This window comes from Rhodamnia argentea, chromosome 3 (genome assembly GCF_020921035.1).
Source record: "Rhodamnia argentea isolate NSW1041297 chromosome 3, ASM2092103v1, whole genome shotgun sequence".
Taxonomy (NCBI): Eukaryota; Viridiplantae; Streptophyta; class Magnoliopsida; order Myrtales; family Myrtaceae; genus Rhodamnia; species Rhodamnia argentea.
In genome coordinates, this window is record NC_063152.1 from 3,381,265 (window position 1) to 3,397,509 (window position 16,245).

At 40.1% G+C, this 16,245-nt stretch overlaps 2 protein-coding genes across 3 annotated transcripts; one reads left to right on the forward strand and one right to left on the reverse strand.

The window, feature by feature from the left end:
* Positions 1 to 2,903: 2,903 nt before the first annotated feature.
* On the forward strand, positions 2,904 to 10,256 carry LOC115726940 (ribonuclease 3-like protein 3). Its single transcript, XM_048276228.1, has 4 exons — positions 2,904 to 2,962; positions 8,908 to 9,132; positions 9,965 to 10,025; positions 10,203 to 10,256. Exons 1-4 carry the CDS (start codon positions 2,904 to 2,906, stop codon positions 10,254 to 10,256), a joined length of 399 nt encoding a protein of 132 aa, XP_048132185.1.
* A 558-nt stretch (positions 10,257 to 10,814) lies between these two features.
* LOC115726931 (oligopeptide transporter 3-like) lies at positions 10,815 to 14,671 on the reverse strand. 2 transcript variants are annotated; one of them, XM_048276145.1, is made up of 7 exons: positions 14,075 to 14,671; positions 13,626 to 13,723; positions 12,332 to 12,901; positions 12,159 to 12,240; positions 11,985 to 12,071; positions 11,710 to 11,892; positions 10,815 to 11,585 (listed from the first exon to the last, which is right to left on the reverse strand). In XM_048276145.1, the coding sequence occupies exons 1-7, from the start codon at positions 14,576 to 14,578 to the stop codon at positions 10,968 to 10,970; spliced, it is 2,142 nt and encodes a 713-aa protein (XP_048132102.1). In that variant the 5' UTR covers positions 14,579 to 14,671; the 3' UTR covers positions 10,815 to 10,967. The 2 variants fall into 2 exon arrangements, with proteins under 2 accessions (XP_048132102.1, XP_030512884.1); XM_030657024.2 differs by having other exon boundaries at positions 11,985 to 12,240.
* Between the last annotated feature and the right edge of the window lie 1,574 nt (positions 14,672 to 16,245).

The following is a 16,245-nucleotide window of genomic DNA, read 5'->3' on the forward strand; positions in this document are numbered from 1 at the left end:
TGCTTTCCTATCTATGCCTTGACAAATTATTAATGATGGACAATATAGATACACAATGATGTTATATGATCCAAGTAAGAGTTGCTTGGCATTTCCACTAAATAAGTGCTTGCTTGGTAAGTGAAGAGGAGATTTCTAAAGCACTTGTGTTATATGTGATCATTAATGCTTTGCAATTTTAGACTGATTTTCATTCCATTGACAACTCTCTAGAGAAAAGGGAAAGATTTTTATAAGCAAGAATTTTCATTTCTATGAAAACGTTAAAAACTAATATTTTTTTTAGGCTCGCGTTATTTCCACTCCTTTATTGGCTTTTGACATCCCCTTTTATATTGAATTGACTACATTATCCTTAATGAGCCCCCATTCTTGATTTTAAATTTTTTTCTTACCTTTTTTTCTTCCTTTCCTTTAGTTTCAATTTTGCAAGAGATGCAACTAATCATGTACCTCTCAAATGACATTTATTGAGGTTAAATTTGGAGTCCACTCTTGACTTAAGACTAATGCTTGCCTTCTTTTTTGATTTTTAGCTTTTCTTTCTCCATTTGGAGCAACATTGGTGTACCTCTTTTTTTTTTTTAAAAAAGTTTATTTGGTGGATAGCTCACTAATTATTGTGTTTCTAACCGAAAAAAAAAATAATTATTTCTTAATGAGTTGTATATTTTTTTACTAGGAAACTATTAACCAAAAAATAAGTTAGGGACAACTAAGAAGATAATCTTTGAGTAAATTGTGTATAATTCATTCATCAATCATAATATTCAATCTTTGAGTAAATTCTCGTAAATTTGTACCAAAAGTCGAAGTTGAAAAATTCACAACCATGAGGATAATCTAGCGAAAAAAAAAAAATAATTTGTAGATAAAATTGACATTTCTCTACTATGTTATAGGACTTGCTCACATTATAATAATGGAGAATGAGTTCAAAAAAAAGATAAACAATAAGGAAACATTAAAATGTAATGGGTATGGAAGAAATGACCGGATGAAAGTTGTTTGGAAGGGATGCGGATACTTTTTTTTTAAGTAAAATTCAGAAAAAAGAACAAGAAAAAAGGTAATAAATTGTTATGGCTAACGAGAAAATTGTAGCGAAATTAAAATCGAGAAGATAATGAGATATGATAAATTGATATTGACGAGTGTAATGGAATATTTGTATTATGAAATTAAGAGAGATGATAGAAATAAAGGCAGTTTTATGCATTAACCATATAAAAAAAGAAACAATAAATTGAAGACGGAGGATATTTTGATAAGTTAACAAGAAAAAATGAGTGTCCTGGCCAAAACATGAATAAAAATAGCATGACCCTTTTTTATATGTATTTTGCTTTTTCTGTTAATAAGGCTCCGTAGATAAGTAGCAAATCTAAGTTCTTTCTTTGCATGATCAATCGCTTAGAACCATCACCAAAAAAACTTACTCGGAATCGACAACTTTCAAAATAGAGGTTTCAACTTGTAAATAGGTGCTTTCGTGTCTTATGTGTATCAACATCTTAGTCAAAATACTGCAGTGGAGTAAGATAATTGGTGAATGTTGCATTGGGACTTTTAAGTATTCATTGCGTTGAGGCCGCTTGAACTCTAGGTTCCAAAAGGAATTTGTTTTGTGACTGACAAGGAGAAAAAGATTGATTCTTGCTGCGACCCTCCATCAAATTTGGGTGACTAGAAAGGGATATATTGCTGGAGATAGGGGCAAGCATGGGCTAGGCCAGGCAGGGTTTTGCCAAAATTGTGGCGGCCTAGCTTGAATACTCAGGTCCGAGACTTTTGGTAGAGGCCTTGGCCTAGCTTGGTTGCCCGACCAAATCCTAAGATATTGAATTCAATAGATCACTATTTCAAATGTTTTTAGCTCATGAGTTTATATATGCAAAAATATTGCAATGTCGGGTGATTAATTATAGCTTTCTAGGACCTCTATTATATATATAAGCTAAGCTTTCTCAAAAGTGTAAAATTTAGCATTTCTGGTTTCCTTGGATATATGCATTTTTTGGTCCTTTCTTACTAAGATTAACCGCTTGACCTGATTAAAGCTTTTTCGATAGTTTGAAGTAAAAATGGGAATTCAACCACACCAAGGCTTGAGGTAAGGAAGTGAGGTGTCATTGTTAAGACGTTTATTTTTAGTAATGAAAACTCTTTGAGAGAGAAATGGAAGGAAGAAAAGAACAGAAGGATAATTACTATTTTTAAACCTAATCCACACATTTTCATCTTGGTACATAACTTTTGGTAAAACAATGATCGAATAAAATACTACATAGATTGTCGGGTCAACAAAATCAACCAAAAGATAAGCACAATAACAACCTTCATCATCAATCCCTATTGTGATTAAAAGGGCAAGGGAGAGCTCTCGAGAAACGTTGCGACACGATTGCATCATCTTCAACCCTATTAATCCTTACATCTCAATCTCCCACACTGCAGACCTCCATTTGGTATAGTTACCAAAAAGCTTCCCTATCTCCTCCGGTGTTAATCCCCGTGTCTCTGACATTATCTCATAGAACAATACCCACATTATGCTTCACAAACGTTACGAACAAGAAGACGATCCTACCAAAGGTGATCTCCTTGCACAGCTATAAGAATATTGATGATGATACAAGACTCACCCCTTGGTTGATGGCAACACCGATTGCGCCTCCTTATTAATTTTGGTTCATTTCAATATGAACAAGGATTCAATGTATTCAATTGACTATAATATAACAAGTACAAAACAAAGGAATAGATTGCACCAAAGGAGTACAATCAGCATTGCCATCAACCAGGGGGTGAGTCTAGTATCATCATCAATAATCTTATAGCCGTGCAAGGAGATTAGCTTTGGTGGGATCGTCTTCTTGTTTGCAATGTTTGTGAAGCATAATATGGGTATTGTTCTACGAGATAATGCCGGAGACACGGGGATTAACACTAGAGGAGATAGGTAAGCTTTTTGGTAACTATACCAAATGGAGATCTGCAGCATGGGAGATTGAGATGTAAAGGATTAACAAGATTGACGATAACACAATCGTGTTGCGGCCTTCCTTGAGAGGTTTCTCATGCCCTTTCAATCGCAATGGGGGTTGATGATGAAGATTGTTGTTGTGTCTATCTTTTGGTTGATTTTGTTGACCCGACAATCTATAGTGTTTTATTCAGTCATTGTTTTGCCAATAGTTTTGTACCAAGATGAAAATGTGTGGAATAGGTTTAAAAATAGTAATTATCCTTCTGTTCTTTTCTCCATTCCATTTACCTCTCAAAGAGTTTACATTACTAAAAATAACCATCAACAATGAAACCTCACTTCTCTACCTCAAGACTTGGTGTGGTTGAATTCCCAAATTTACTTCGAACTATCAAAAAAGTTTTAATTAGGTCAAGCAGTTGATCTTAGTAAGAAAGGACCAAAAAATGCATTTATCCTAAGAAACCAAAAATGCTAAACTTTACACTTTTGAGAAAGCTTAGCCTATATATATGAAAGAGGTCCTGGAAGGCTAAAATTAATCAGTTGACATTGCAATATTTTTGCAGAAAACATTTATCATGAAAAATTTTCTTTTGAGCAAATAAACTGTAGAGCTAAAAACATTTGAAAATAGTAATCCGTCGAATTCAATATCTTAGGATTCGGTCATGCGACCGAGGCAGGCTAGGGCCTTCATCGAAAGTTTCAGACCTAAGTGTTTAGTCTGGGCCATACTTTTGGCAAAAGCCCACCTCGCCCAGCCTATGCTTGCCCCTATCTCCAGAAATATATCCCTTTCTAGTCACCTAAATTTGATAGAGGGGTAGCATTAAGTATCAATCTTTTTTCCTTGTCAGTCACAAAACAAATTTCTTTCGAGACCCTGAGTTCAAGAAGCCTCAACGCAATGGATACTTAAAAGTCCCAATGCTGCATTCACCAATTATCTCACTCCACCGTAGTATTCTGACCGAGATGTTTTTATACATAAAGCACGAAAGCACCTATTTACAAGTGGAAACCTTTGTTTTGAAAGTTGTCTGTTACGAGTAAGTTTTTTTGGCGATGGTTCCAAGTAGTTGATCATGCAAAGAAAGAAGTTAGATTTGCTACTTCTCTACATAGCCTTATTAACCGAAAAAGCAAAATACATATAAGAAAAATATAAGTGTTTAACGTCTTCATAGAAATGAAAATTCTTGCTTATGAAAATCTTTCTCTTTTATCAAGGGAGTCATCAATGGAATGAAAATGCAAAGCGTTAATTATCACATATAACGTGAGTGCTTTAGAAATCTCCTCTTCATTAATCTAGCAAGTACTTGTTTAGTGGAAATGCCAAGCAACTCTTACTTGGATCATACAACATCATTATGTATCTTTACTGTCCATCGTTAGTAATTTGTCAAGGCATATCAACATAGATAGATAAGCAACAAAAGATCCAGCTATTCTACATGAGAAAAACTTCATGACCAAACAACAAGTTTCGAATCTCTTGTTATACTCCTCTCTCTCAATCGCCAAAACATATAAAGTAGAAGGAGAGGTCTCAATGAAGAGAAGGCCAACAAAAATAGTGAGCTTGATGGTTCCATGGAGATATTCTAGTAGATCTTGGACAAGCACATGCTTGCCCAATTTATGTGATTAAAATGGTTCAAACCATCATTTGATTTTGATACTCTCATAGTGCTCTAACCTTTTCTTCTAAGGCCTCTATCAAATATTGTTGGCCCTAAACCATTTCAAATAGCCTAGATCCCAGTTTCGACGTTCTAGTCCCCTTATCACAATTACAAAACTTCATAGTATCCATAAAAGAGAAGGAAAGGCCACCATATCAAGGCTAGGCTACCATATCAAGGCTGTAACTAGGCAAATGAATAAAAAAAGATGGACACTACAGGCAAACAAGAACCAGCATTCCATAAAAAAAGATGGACACTACAGGTAAACAAGTCCTTTTGAAGTTCATAGCTTTTAAAGCAAACAATATGGGACTTATAGTAACAGTACGGGCAGTGAGCTTTAATGATCATATTGATGAAAACTGGTTGGATTATTCCTTATCTAAATCTTGCAAGCCAAACATGGTCTTCAAGTAGTTATTATACGAACCAAACTGTGGTATAGGCATTCCAGCGCTATTTATTCTCTATTCTTGTGGAATAGCTACTCTGGCCACTCTTATTATATACATACTCTCAGCTTTTGTGTTTCTACATATACATTTGACATTTCTAACTATTATCACCCTAGAAGCACCATCCAATATTTATGTTTCAGCACCTCAATATAGGAAAAAAAAAGTCTCAATCTAGTGATTGCCAATTTGATTGAGAATTCAAGGCTAGATCATGATGAATGACAAAGCCAAAGAGAGTCAGTTCATTTAGACATCATCCTTGAAGCTTTCTAGGAATGGCATAAAGGGTTTTTTTAAGCATCGCACAAAGAGGTCTGGATCACACAATTAAAAGCAAAGACGTGCTACATTCCAAGAATCGGTTAAATAAGAATAAATCGATAAATGAAGCACATAATTCAAAGAAGATCGCTGAAACCGAATATTCACAAACAGATGTACCAAGTCACGACCATAATGAGTTGATAGAGTAAAGGCGGCAGACAAACCAGAAGGAGATATTGACGCTTGCACCATCCATTCGGGTTATTCCCCCCTTTGGCAACAGCCATTGAACAACACCAGGATACATATGAAGCCGCAGCAGATACATGGGACAAAAACACAAGGAAAATTGGAGTTACTCTAGGCTAGACATTCTGAAATCACAAGAAACAAGACTGAAATGGATGAATCGAAATTGTCAATCATGATTTTAAACATGTTATGAACATTATACGTGACCGGATTTCGAGAAGGAATTCCTCAAGTGAGTATGACGCCGCCGATGCAAACAGAGGCGAATAGGATGATCCAACTCTATCGTGAGATTCCAGATTGTAGCTTGTGACGCTAACCTCGTTAGAAAGATGAGAAAGCAAGAACTGAAAACTGTTAGAGGAGAGAGAGACAAGAGAGATTGGTGGGTCAAAACTTAGCCAAAATTTAGGATCAAAATCCGGAAAATAGGAAGATAGCTCTATTCTTTAGCATTGCCGGTTGAATCTCCTTTAAAAATTTGAACTTTTGAAACTCTCAAGCTCAAAATTGAAAAAAAAAAAAAATCATAACCATGACAATTGTAAAGGACATCCATATAGGTTTCCATTTGTTCAAATTTCATTAAAATCGGAGTTAATTTCCTTAGCTCATTTAAAAAAGAAAAAACAATCAAATCTCAATTTAGTTACAGATTTTCGATATGACACTAGGATAATTTTCCTAAAAGAACGCACTGAAGATGATTGAATTTTGAAAAGTCATAAACTAATAAGTTTTAAAGGATATTTGATTTTCGAAACTGGAAGGTTTCATGTTAATTTGACATGTGAATTTGATTTCCCAAAATCGGTCTGGAATTCGAAAATAGTCTAACTGTTTGGGTAAAACGCGTAAACTATCATAGTTGGAAAAATATGAAAATTTGATAAATTTTGAAGTTGTAGAGCACATCTTAAAATTTTATACTGGAAATTTTAATGACATTTTGAGTTGATTTACTATGTTTTCCGAACTCTAGAAAAATTAGGTCTGTTTATGAGAAAAGTGGATATTAGGAGCTAAATTGCAAATTATGTTTTTTTAGGGGAAGAATTGCAAAAAGATAAAAAGTAGAGTTCCTAAAATCTTTGAGCGTGTGTGAAGCAACCCGTTTAAATGTCATTTGGTCAGTCTAAGTTCTAAAGTTAAATTAGATAGATTAGGGGTAAAACAGAGAAGTCAACTTAAAGTTGACTAATTGACTTTGACTTTTCTTGATTGATATGTTTGCCAATTGAAATATGCTGAACATGATTAGTTGTTTAATTACTCATTTGGTTGCTTATTATCGGCAGGTAATAAGGTTCAGTCATGGACTTAGCCTTTAATTGAAATAATTAGTTTAATATTACCTAGACGTAGGTTCAATTAATAATTTAGTCATCGTTCTCAATATATAACAAAGAAGAGGACACACAGTTTAGGCTACGAATTAACTCAAATAATTCTATATGCCATCTGAGGAGTGCCATAATTCAGGAGAGTCATGAAACGTATTGATGAGTTCTAATTATTATGAAGTGGGATTGGAACCTAGGACAGCAAGGCGCCGACATTATTTCTTACTTCCCCGAAGGGTTTTGAGCGCCCCGCATTGCCCATTTAAGATAGTATCAATCTTTAAAATCAAGCTTATGAGGTTTATGTCTCGAGGCTTATAACAAAACTTTGTACGTTCTTTGTCGGACATGTATCGGGTCAAGCTCACGAGGGATCACGTTTCGGGACTTGTAATACAGTCATGTACATTGTTTGCCCGGCATCGCCTTGGATTACTTTCTTTACTTACTAGCTTTTCAATCTTATTCTTGATATGCGGTTTTACCTCTTTACATAGTTTTCATTGTTTGTGTTCCTTTTTAGCTTAGTTTAATCGTCAGGCTGAAACTTACGATCATAATGAACGCAAAAAAAAAAAAAAAAAAACAGGGGATCATCATTTGGTGGACAAAACCTCTAAAACTCATGTATTGATAAAAGACCTCGTAGATATTTACAAAACAACTCAAATTAAGTTAGGTATCAAAAGGAACAACTAATGTAAAATGTTAAATAACGGTCTCATGACATTTAAAAAGTGCAAATGTCAATATACGTGGCATAACTTCTCATATTGTTGCCCGGACGAATAGCCAAGTTGGAAATTCTGCAAAGGAACCGTCCAAGGTTACAGATCTGGTGAACCCACCAAATGCAGAATAATTCCTTTCCCATCTTTCAGTGAAGCTCTTTTTATCCTTTCATTCCCAATCGTCTCAATAAAACTAAAAGACTACAAAGGATTAAAATTAAAGGCATGTCGAATTGTGATCTCCATATGGCGATGGTGCTGGAGACGCCGTAACCTAGGTGCGTACCACCTTTTTGGCAAAATCATAGCTATTAGAGAGGGATTTCTCGGCGTGTGCTCATCATTGATGCGAAATTCGGCGATCGGCCACCGTTTGTCAATGACAGATCCGTCTTTGTGGAATGGGCGAGATTCTGCAAGCTGTATCAAGTCGATTCACCTTTCAGATTTACTTGTTTTGCTCACTTTATGAGAATTGCATGTTTTTCTTGAAGCTATGTACCCCTTTTCACATGAAACGAAGATTTTCATTTCAGATTAAAAAAAAAAGAAAAAAAAGAAAAAGAAAAAAGAGCTGGATCACATAAGCAAAAGTTCCATACCTATTTGATTATAGTGGGATATTTGAGATTCAGAGACTGTCAACTTTGCTCGAAATTATATCCTTAAGCTTGGCCAGCTCTAGAGTACTATTAGTATAATTTAGGACTGCCACAGGAACAAAAGTCGTCAGTCTGCATCAATGACATGGAGAAATTAGAAGAACAGTTTCTAATTCATCTACAGTTGTGCATTGCCAACTGAACAGATTTTTAGATATACAGGACGATCGTAGTTTAAAAAGATCTTACTTGGCTGTAATCAAAATCAAACAGTTCGTTCTCCTAGCAATCTCCTGTATAAACTGCACAAGTCAGCGCCATCCTCCTCCTCGTTTCATATTTTGCTCGCTAGAAACACTTTCTGATCACGAGGAAGAAGGAGAAGAGGAAGCGCTTATCATTGAATCAGGGAGAGCTCGACATACACCGAAAGGAAGGCGGTTCTGAACCCGAATCGACTCGTGTCGAGAGCCCAATCAGGTCTCGATGACATCGAAGAGATCTTGCAATACAAGTTCAATAGTAAAAAAAATTGCTCCATGAAGCTCTCACTCATAATGCATTCGTGAACAAGACGTTGTTGCTACGAGACGTTGGAGTACGACGGCGACTCGGTGCTCAATTTGTTGTTTGCTAAGGAACTATACTTTCTACATCCGGACTTGGCACTCGGGTCCCTGACCCGGCTCCGAGCGGCCAACGTGGACACCGAGAAGCTCGCACACGTGGCGATCAAGCTCAGGTTGCATCGGTATGTGCAGCACAGGAAGTCTGTTTTTGAGGAACAAGTAAGTTTCATGTTTTTTTGAATTTTTCAAATTTAATTTCCTACTTCATTCCTATCTGTATGTAGATGGAATAATAAGGACTGTAATGAATATAAGAGGAGTTAGGTGATTATGCATATCCAAGAGTTTTGTAAGCACTATTAATTTATACCCTAACTGTCATGAAAATCAACTGTAGAAAAATCTCTTTCTCTTTCCATACGCAATTTCGAAAAGCTGCTGCGAGACGAGGGACTAACTTGTCTGGTCTTGCAGTGCTTGCTTCTTTTCATCTCTGTTTTCGAAATGATAACGATGACATGTGTAAAATATTTCAATGTTTGTTAATTACTAGAAAAATATTTTGACATTATGGTCGGTTTGGCTTATATGAGATGAATCTTGTCTAAGTAAATGAAAGACACGTGAATAACGGGGATTACAAAATATGCCAAAAATCAGGAGATTAATCAATGTAGTTAGGAAAAAAAATCCATGTAATCTTGACCGAATCTCCATTGATTTTCCGACCATGCACGTCACCTTGTTATGTTATGTTCTCCTCTCCATTGATCGTTTCTATCCATCGTATCTCTAGCCAGAAATATTGTAAATGGCGTTGAGAAATTTACTTTTGGGCCAAGTCAATAAATAGACTTATTCGACAGTTTGCAACAGTTTAATCTACAAGTAAACAAGTTGACCTTTTGTTTAACTCGTGCCTTTCTTTCTTGTTGATATTTTTGAAATCAGAAATCATAAGTCGGTTAATTTAATTCTATGGGCGTGTCCTAGATTCAATAATTCAAACTTACGATTCTAGATTACCCATTGCATTCATGTGGTCTAATTGACGTGCCCAAGTTTCCAATCGATCGGTCTTGTCTTCATTGATTGTAATTCCTCGGTGGATACTATATGGAAGGTAATAATACAAATTGCAATCTATCATAGTAATTTCATAATATCTTTCTCGAGTCGAAAACATTTGGCTCATGCTATTTGTTTCTAATATTTCGATTTACGATGACAATTGGATTTTACCTAAGTCTAATGTAGATAAGAACAGATACTGAACATTATCATGTCCTGGATGGGCTAGACCCAAATAGTTTACGTGAGTGGGCAGGCCTGTGCTATTCTAGAACTTTTGTGAAGTACAGTTTAGTTTTTGAATTTAGGAATATGTTTACTAGAAATTCTAAATTTCACAAAAGTGCAATTAAATCTACAAACTTGTCAAATTAATCGAGTCCTTCCGTTAACTCCGTCCGTTTTGGCTAAAGAAAATGTTGATGTAGTATTTTTTTTTTTTTTATATATTTTCTCTTCTACGTAGCAATGACGTGGCTAAAACGACGTCGTTTAGATCCAAATATGAGTTTTAATACAATTTTTAAATAAGCTAAAAATAATAATTAAAAAAACAAACAAACGCAGAAGTAGAATAGAGGTGAGGGCTTTGCCAGGAAGGGCCGGCGTTGGCTCAGCGACCACCACCGACCGAAGGCGAGGGCCGCCGGTGGCGAGGGTTGCCCGCCAGCCTCATACTCATGGTTAGATTCTGCAATGCCCGGTCGGAGAAGCGGCGAAAGCAGTTTTAGGGTTTAAGCAGCGGAGGGGAAAACGGCAATTTGCGAGCTTACATTGCCATTTGGTCCTCTTGAGTCTTCTTGACTTTACTGGAGCATGCTGAGTTTCACTCTCATAAGAGTGATATAAACAAGCTTTCAATTTGAAGCAATGGACAAAAATGCAAAGCTATGCTGGATAATCATCAACTTTCCACTCAACCAGTACAGGCGATGCCCCCATCTCTTCTTCCCTTCTCCTATTTGAATATATAAAAGCTACTCGTCCCAAATTGTCATGCAAAAACCGGGCATCCTTCGACGGCGATGCCCGGTTCGGTCGGACACGACGCCAGGGGACAATGGTCGAGCTCCGACCCCCACCACTTGAGGTTCTTGTCCTGGTTCTGCAAGGTGAAGAACAGGAGCACGGCCATGAACGCCGTCCCAGCATCTAGCGCCCCGGACAGGACGTAGTTGTACTTCTGCCACCACCGCTTGTGGTACTTGAATACGAAGTAGTTGAAGATCGTCCCCGTGATGAGCCAGCTCGCGATGTTGGTGGGAGTGGCGGGAGGCATCCCGGCGAATCCGTAGGATATGACGGGTATGTTTATCAGCGCAATCCATTTCTTCTCCGGGAAGATCTTGCTCAGCACCCAGATGGGCACGGGCAACACAGCTCCGATAAGGAACAACCAAACCAGGTTCCGGTATAAACCTCCGGGCCCGAAAAGGCGTCTCGGGCCTATCAGTCCCCAAATGACGGACGCGTCGAAGGTGACCCGGTACTTTGGGCAGGTCCACGGGCTGTTGGGGTGTGTCCCTTGGACATCGCAGATGTCGTCTATGCTCTCCAGCATCCACCACGCCACGGCGAGGTTGACTAAAGCGGCGACCACCGTGCCCACAAGCTGTAATGAACACGATAAAGAAACGGATGCAATCGTGCCGGGTTAGTATGCCTCATCAAATCAATCCACAGATACAGAACATGTTCGATATCAGATGCATAGGTTCTGGTTCTGTGTAAGAGACCTGTGCTGCGTACATGCAGCGCGGAGGAATCTTCATGTACTGCCCGAGTTTGAGGTCAGACAAGAAGGAGAGAGCGTGAACCGTGCTGATCCTCCCGTAGATTTTGAAAAGCAAGTTTGCGATGGGCTTTCCCGGCAGAACATATCCTATGATGAACTGCGCAATAATGTCGTATCCGGGTTGCTGAGAAGTAGCCAAAGAGAAACATCAGTATTCTCTGAACTAGTCTTACACGTCTGCAACACAGAGGAACTCTGAGATATTGAGGATTTAACCTGATTGGTAGTCGCTTGTATGACGCCGATCGGGAGGGTGACGATCCAGGCCAAGCCGAAGGCGAAAAGCATCCCCCACCACCGGAGCTGCACGTCTTCTTTCCAAATGAAGGACATCATCAAAGACAGGACGATGCTCCCGACCAGTAAAATGAGGAACCACCATTGAGGCACTTGTTTGTAACTTCTCATGAGCTTCGCATGGATGTCCAGCTTTGCGTTCGTCATCGCGGCTCGGCTCTGCCTCCAAATGTCTCTGCACGGTCGAAGCAATTACGAAGACGGTCAGTCAAGTAGACTAGTCTGGTTTTCCTTGTCATAATGGGAATCGATTCATGTTTCTTCACCTTCCATGAAAGAGTGCCACATGAGTGAGCGTGGCCGTGAATCTTGCAAATCCCGATCCTATCGAGAGAGCAAACAGAGGGCTCAAATAGAGCTTGCCGTAGTCGTCGTACGCAGGGACATTGAGTTCGAACTGCGGCGTCAATACCTTGGTGGTGTCGTATTTGTGCCCGTTGGACCTGAACAACTGATTGGAGAAGATGGGGAACTTCCGAGCGTCGAAGGTGTTGTACTTCCAGTAACACAGAGGAACGATTATGTAAATGAACATGATGAAGCCGACCCCGACATTCACTATGGAGGACCAGGGCGTCACGAGTGGGCTGCCATGGTACGCCGAGATGCCCGCCCAATCAAACGTGAAGGCCCCGACGCCAAGCCCGTGGTAGGCCGACCCGACTTGCTGGGCGGTCATGCTGTGCGGCCAAGCCCAGCACACCCACGAGAAGAACGTCAAGATCATGAAGAGGTAACCAGGGAGAGCGTAGTAGGCAAAGCTCGCGGCCATGGCAATGAGAAAGAATCGCATTCGGGTACACCCTTTTGTTTTGTGCTCCTTTTCATGAAGTGCTCTGCCACAGACAGAATACCAAATAAAACTCATGGTTCAGCACTGGAATCGTCCTCGACAAGAACATGCGAGGCGTTCGCTTTACGCCTGCCTTCAAATTCTTATGCAGCCATTGTCACAGATTCACAAAAGCAGAAAATAAAAGAAGTGCAGTTTACTCCCGCTTGAACATAGCTCTGTTGCAGAGAAGAACAAGTCCACCGTAAACGGTGAGTAAACATCGGGAATTTCTCTGGCACGGCACCCAGAAAACAGATTGATGCAATCCATGATTTCCAAATCTTATCCAAATACCAAGCATAGACTGAGCACAAAAGCACATCTGTTTCATCCCTTCGCACGATCAATCTACGTAGATTGTCGCTTGCAGATGCTAAAGTCGCAATCTTTTGTTTCAAGACTCTTTTTTTTTTCCCCCAATAAGAACTTTCTCTTTCATAATGAAGAATAAGATATAATGACATCTTGACTGGTTAAAAGCGGAAAAGTACGCCTGCGAGATGACGGGTTCGTCTCGGATCATGATTATCAAAGTAAAAAAGCTGAACTTTTTTATCTTGGTTTCAAGGGTTTGATTAAGTGGAGGCCTTGTTGATTCTTCTGTATGTACAGTAAATTGCACAGCAACGAAAAGAGCACAACCCAAAAGTTGTTCCCAGGGAAAAGAGAAAAAATACCTAGAAAGATCAATTCCCAGAGAGAGAGAGAGAGAGAGAGAGAGAGACCTGAACAGAGCAACCTGAGCAACATTCGACGGCCACCACATCTCAACAGGGTCTACCAGGTACTTCCTGAACAGCCCAGCCCAGCCATAACCTATTATCTGAATTACAAGAAGACAAGAAAAATGAGCGTTTAGCTGTTTATTGAGTTGTTCAGCTTTCACTGACAAAGAGCCGTTCAAACCATTTCAAAAATTTTCAGAATCTGAAGAAGCAACATTAATTATTCAGAAAAGGACAACAAGCTACTGATGGGTTACGTTCATCACACACCAGGAATCAAGACTTCTCACAGCCCACAAAAGCTTCCAGCACTCAACCCCCCTCTCTCTCTCTCTCTCTCTCTCTCTCTCTCTCTCTCTCCCTCCTGCTTAATTTCTCAGACCAGAGTCTTAACAGACCAAGAAAGAAAAAATATACACAGAAAAGAAGGAAAGAGATGTTATCCGGACCTGGGTAGTGAGAACAATGAGGAAGCCGCAGAGGAAGCTCAGGTTCTGCTTGTAATAAGTCTTCATGACGGTTATGGCGCCGATGGAGTAGGCATCGCCGCCGCCGGTGCTCACCCCGCAGTTGGCGAAAATGGTGATGACCACGTGCTCTTTTATGTTGAACGGCCCGGGGTTGAGGCTGAACCTGCGGCCCAGGAGCTCGTACTCCCGCGTCGGCAGAGCCCTGGCCATGAACCTGCCGATGGGCAGGACGGCGATCTGCATCAGGATGGCGGAGATGACCAGGGGCTGCGTGCGGTACGTGAAGAAGGTGTTGAGGAAGATGAGGACGACGCAGGCGGCCAGGCCGAGGGACCAGGCGCGGAAGGTCATGACGGGGAGGGAGGGGTCGTCGGTCTCCGGCACCACCAGCGCCACCTCCTCCACCGGGCACCGCTCCTCGGAGGGCTCGGCGGCGCCGTTCTGCTTCTCGGCGTCGGGGTGGTGGTGGTCTTCGTTTGCCATTGAAGGTGGTCAGCCACGAAAGAAGAATAAGACGACGACGACGACGGAGAGGTTGGTTTAGTGAGAGACCGCGAGTGTAGTGAAGTGTCCTGGGCAATTATTTATACATGAGAGGAGCAACGGAGAAATTTTGTGTTCAGGAAATGACGATACTGACCTTCCATTGGTTGGCTTTTCACATCTTCTCCATTCCTTATCCGGGTGATGGCACTGCCGACCTAATCGCTCGACCCTGGTCGATTTGACCGTAATACCCTCGTGAATGCACGTGATATGAGTCATTAGACACTCAAGAATGGGGTGAGCATCAGGTACGGTTCGACACATGAACCGGATCGAATCAAATTGAGTCGGCCGATTTTAGGGAGTACCCACCTCATTCTTGGTTTCAAAATCCCAAAATCAGTTGGTTCTCACCTCCAAATTTGTAATTGTCGGTTCTAATCGAGAATCGAATCCCATGGTGAATTTATTTTTTAAAATAGGAATATAATCTCTCGATCAATCTACGTTTTGGTAGATAAATGATGCAATATTTATATTTATTTTAATAATTTCAGTTTTTTGAACGGAAAAAAAAAATTAGAGGAGAAAGTACATGATCGGTTCTCAATTCTAGGTCGGAAATCGACCGACTCGATCGCCTCTGTCCACGTATCAATGTTTCTCGGTAACAGGTTATCCTTCATGTTGACATAAAGGTCATTTTGGTCAACGAGGGCGGAAATTCTCGTCAGAAGCCAATTGCGGCGCGTGAGTCGACCTTCTCCCGGCGCGTGTGAGCCTCACGTGCTACTTCGCACTCGACACGCTCTCTCGCGCTATGAGCGAAGCCGCTCCGCCAGCCCACGTGGTTTCCTGACACGTGGGACACTCCGCTGTCGGATTCCACGGGCCCCGCCGACACGTCGGCACCTAACGGCCCGTCCTGCTCCGTCCCTGGTCCCCGCGGCCGTTTGCGGCTGTTGCGCTACGAGCATCCACAGTCCCAGTCCGTCCATTGACGCCGTTAAATTCACCACGCCGTCTCGCCACGTAGGACCTCGAGCTCGTGCCCGGTCCAAGCCGCTGTCTTGTGAAGACAGGGGGAAGTGGGATCCACGTGGCGAAAAGACTGTGTTTCGCGCCATCCGAATGAAAAAGCTGCTTCTTATTTTATGTAACTTGATTTAATTTAGTACGAGAAGATATTTAATTATGTTCTTATTGCAAAATGATTACATAGGATCCTAGGGAAATGGTTGGACACTTGAGTACCTCTGAATACAAATTAAAAGATCAAAAAACGTATTTTTAATTCTCTAAGTTTTCGCGTATTTGCGACTTGACCAATCGATTTTTACTCTATGCAATCAAGTCCTCGACCGTTATTGATTCGTGCATTTTTATCCTGTAAGCTTTATTTTGTTCATTGGAGTCTTGCAACGTTTCTTGACTTGTGCAATCAAGCGTTTTACTCAACCATTATAACCGATATTATCAAGTTATGGTTTGTTATTTCTTCTTTTTGTATTTTATTTTTCGATGATCCGGCTCTACCTAAGCATAGCATGACATTTTCCTTTCACAATGATAATGCCACGTCATTGTTTGATGAGATGATTTAGTAAGAGCAATTAACCGGAGGATCGAATGCATAAAGTGCAAAAGTTAGAAGACTTTATTTG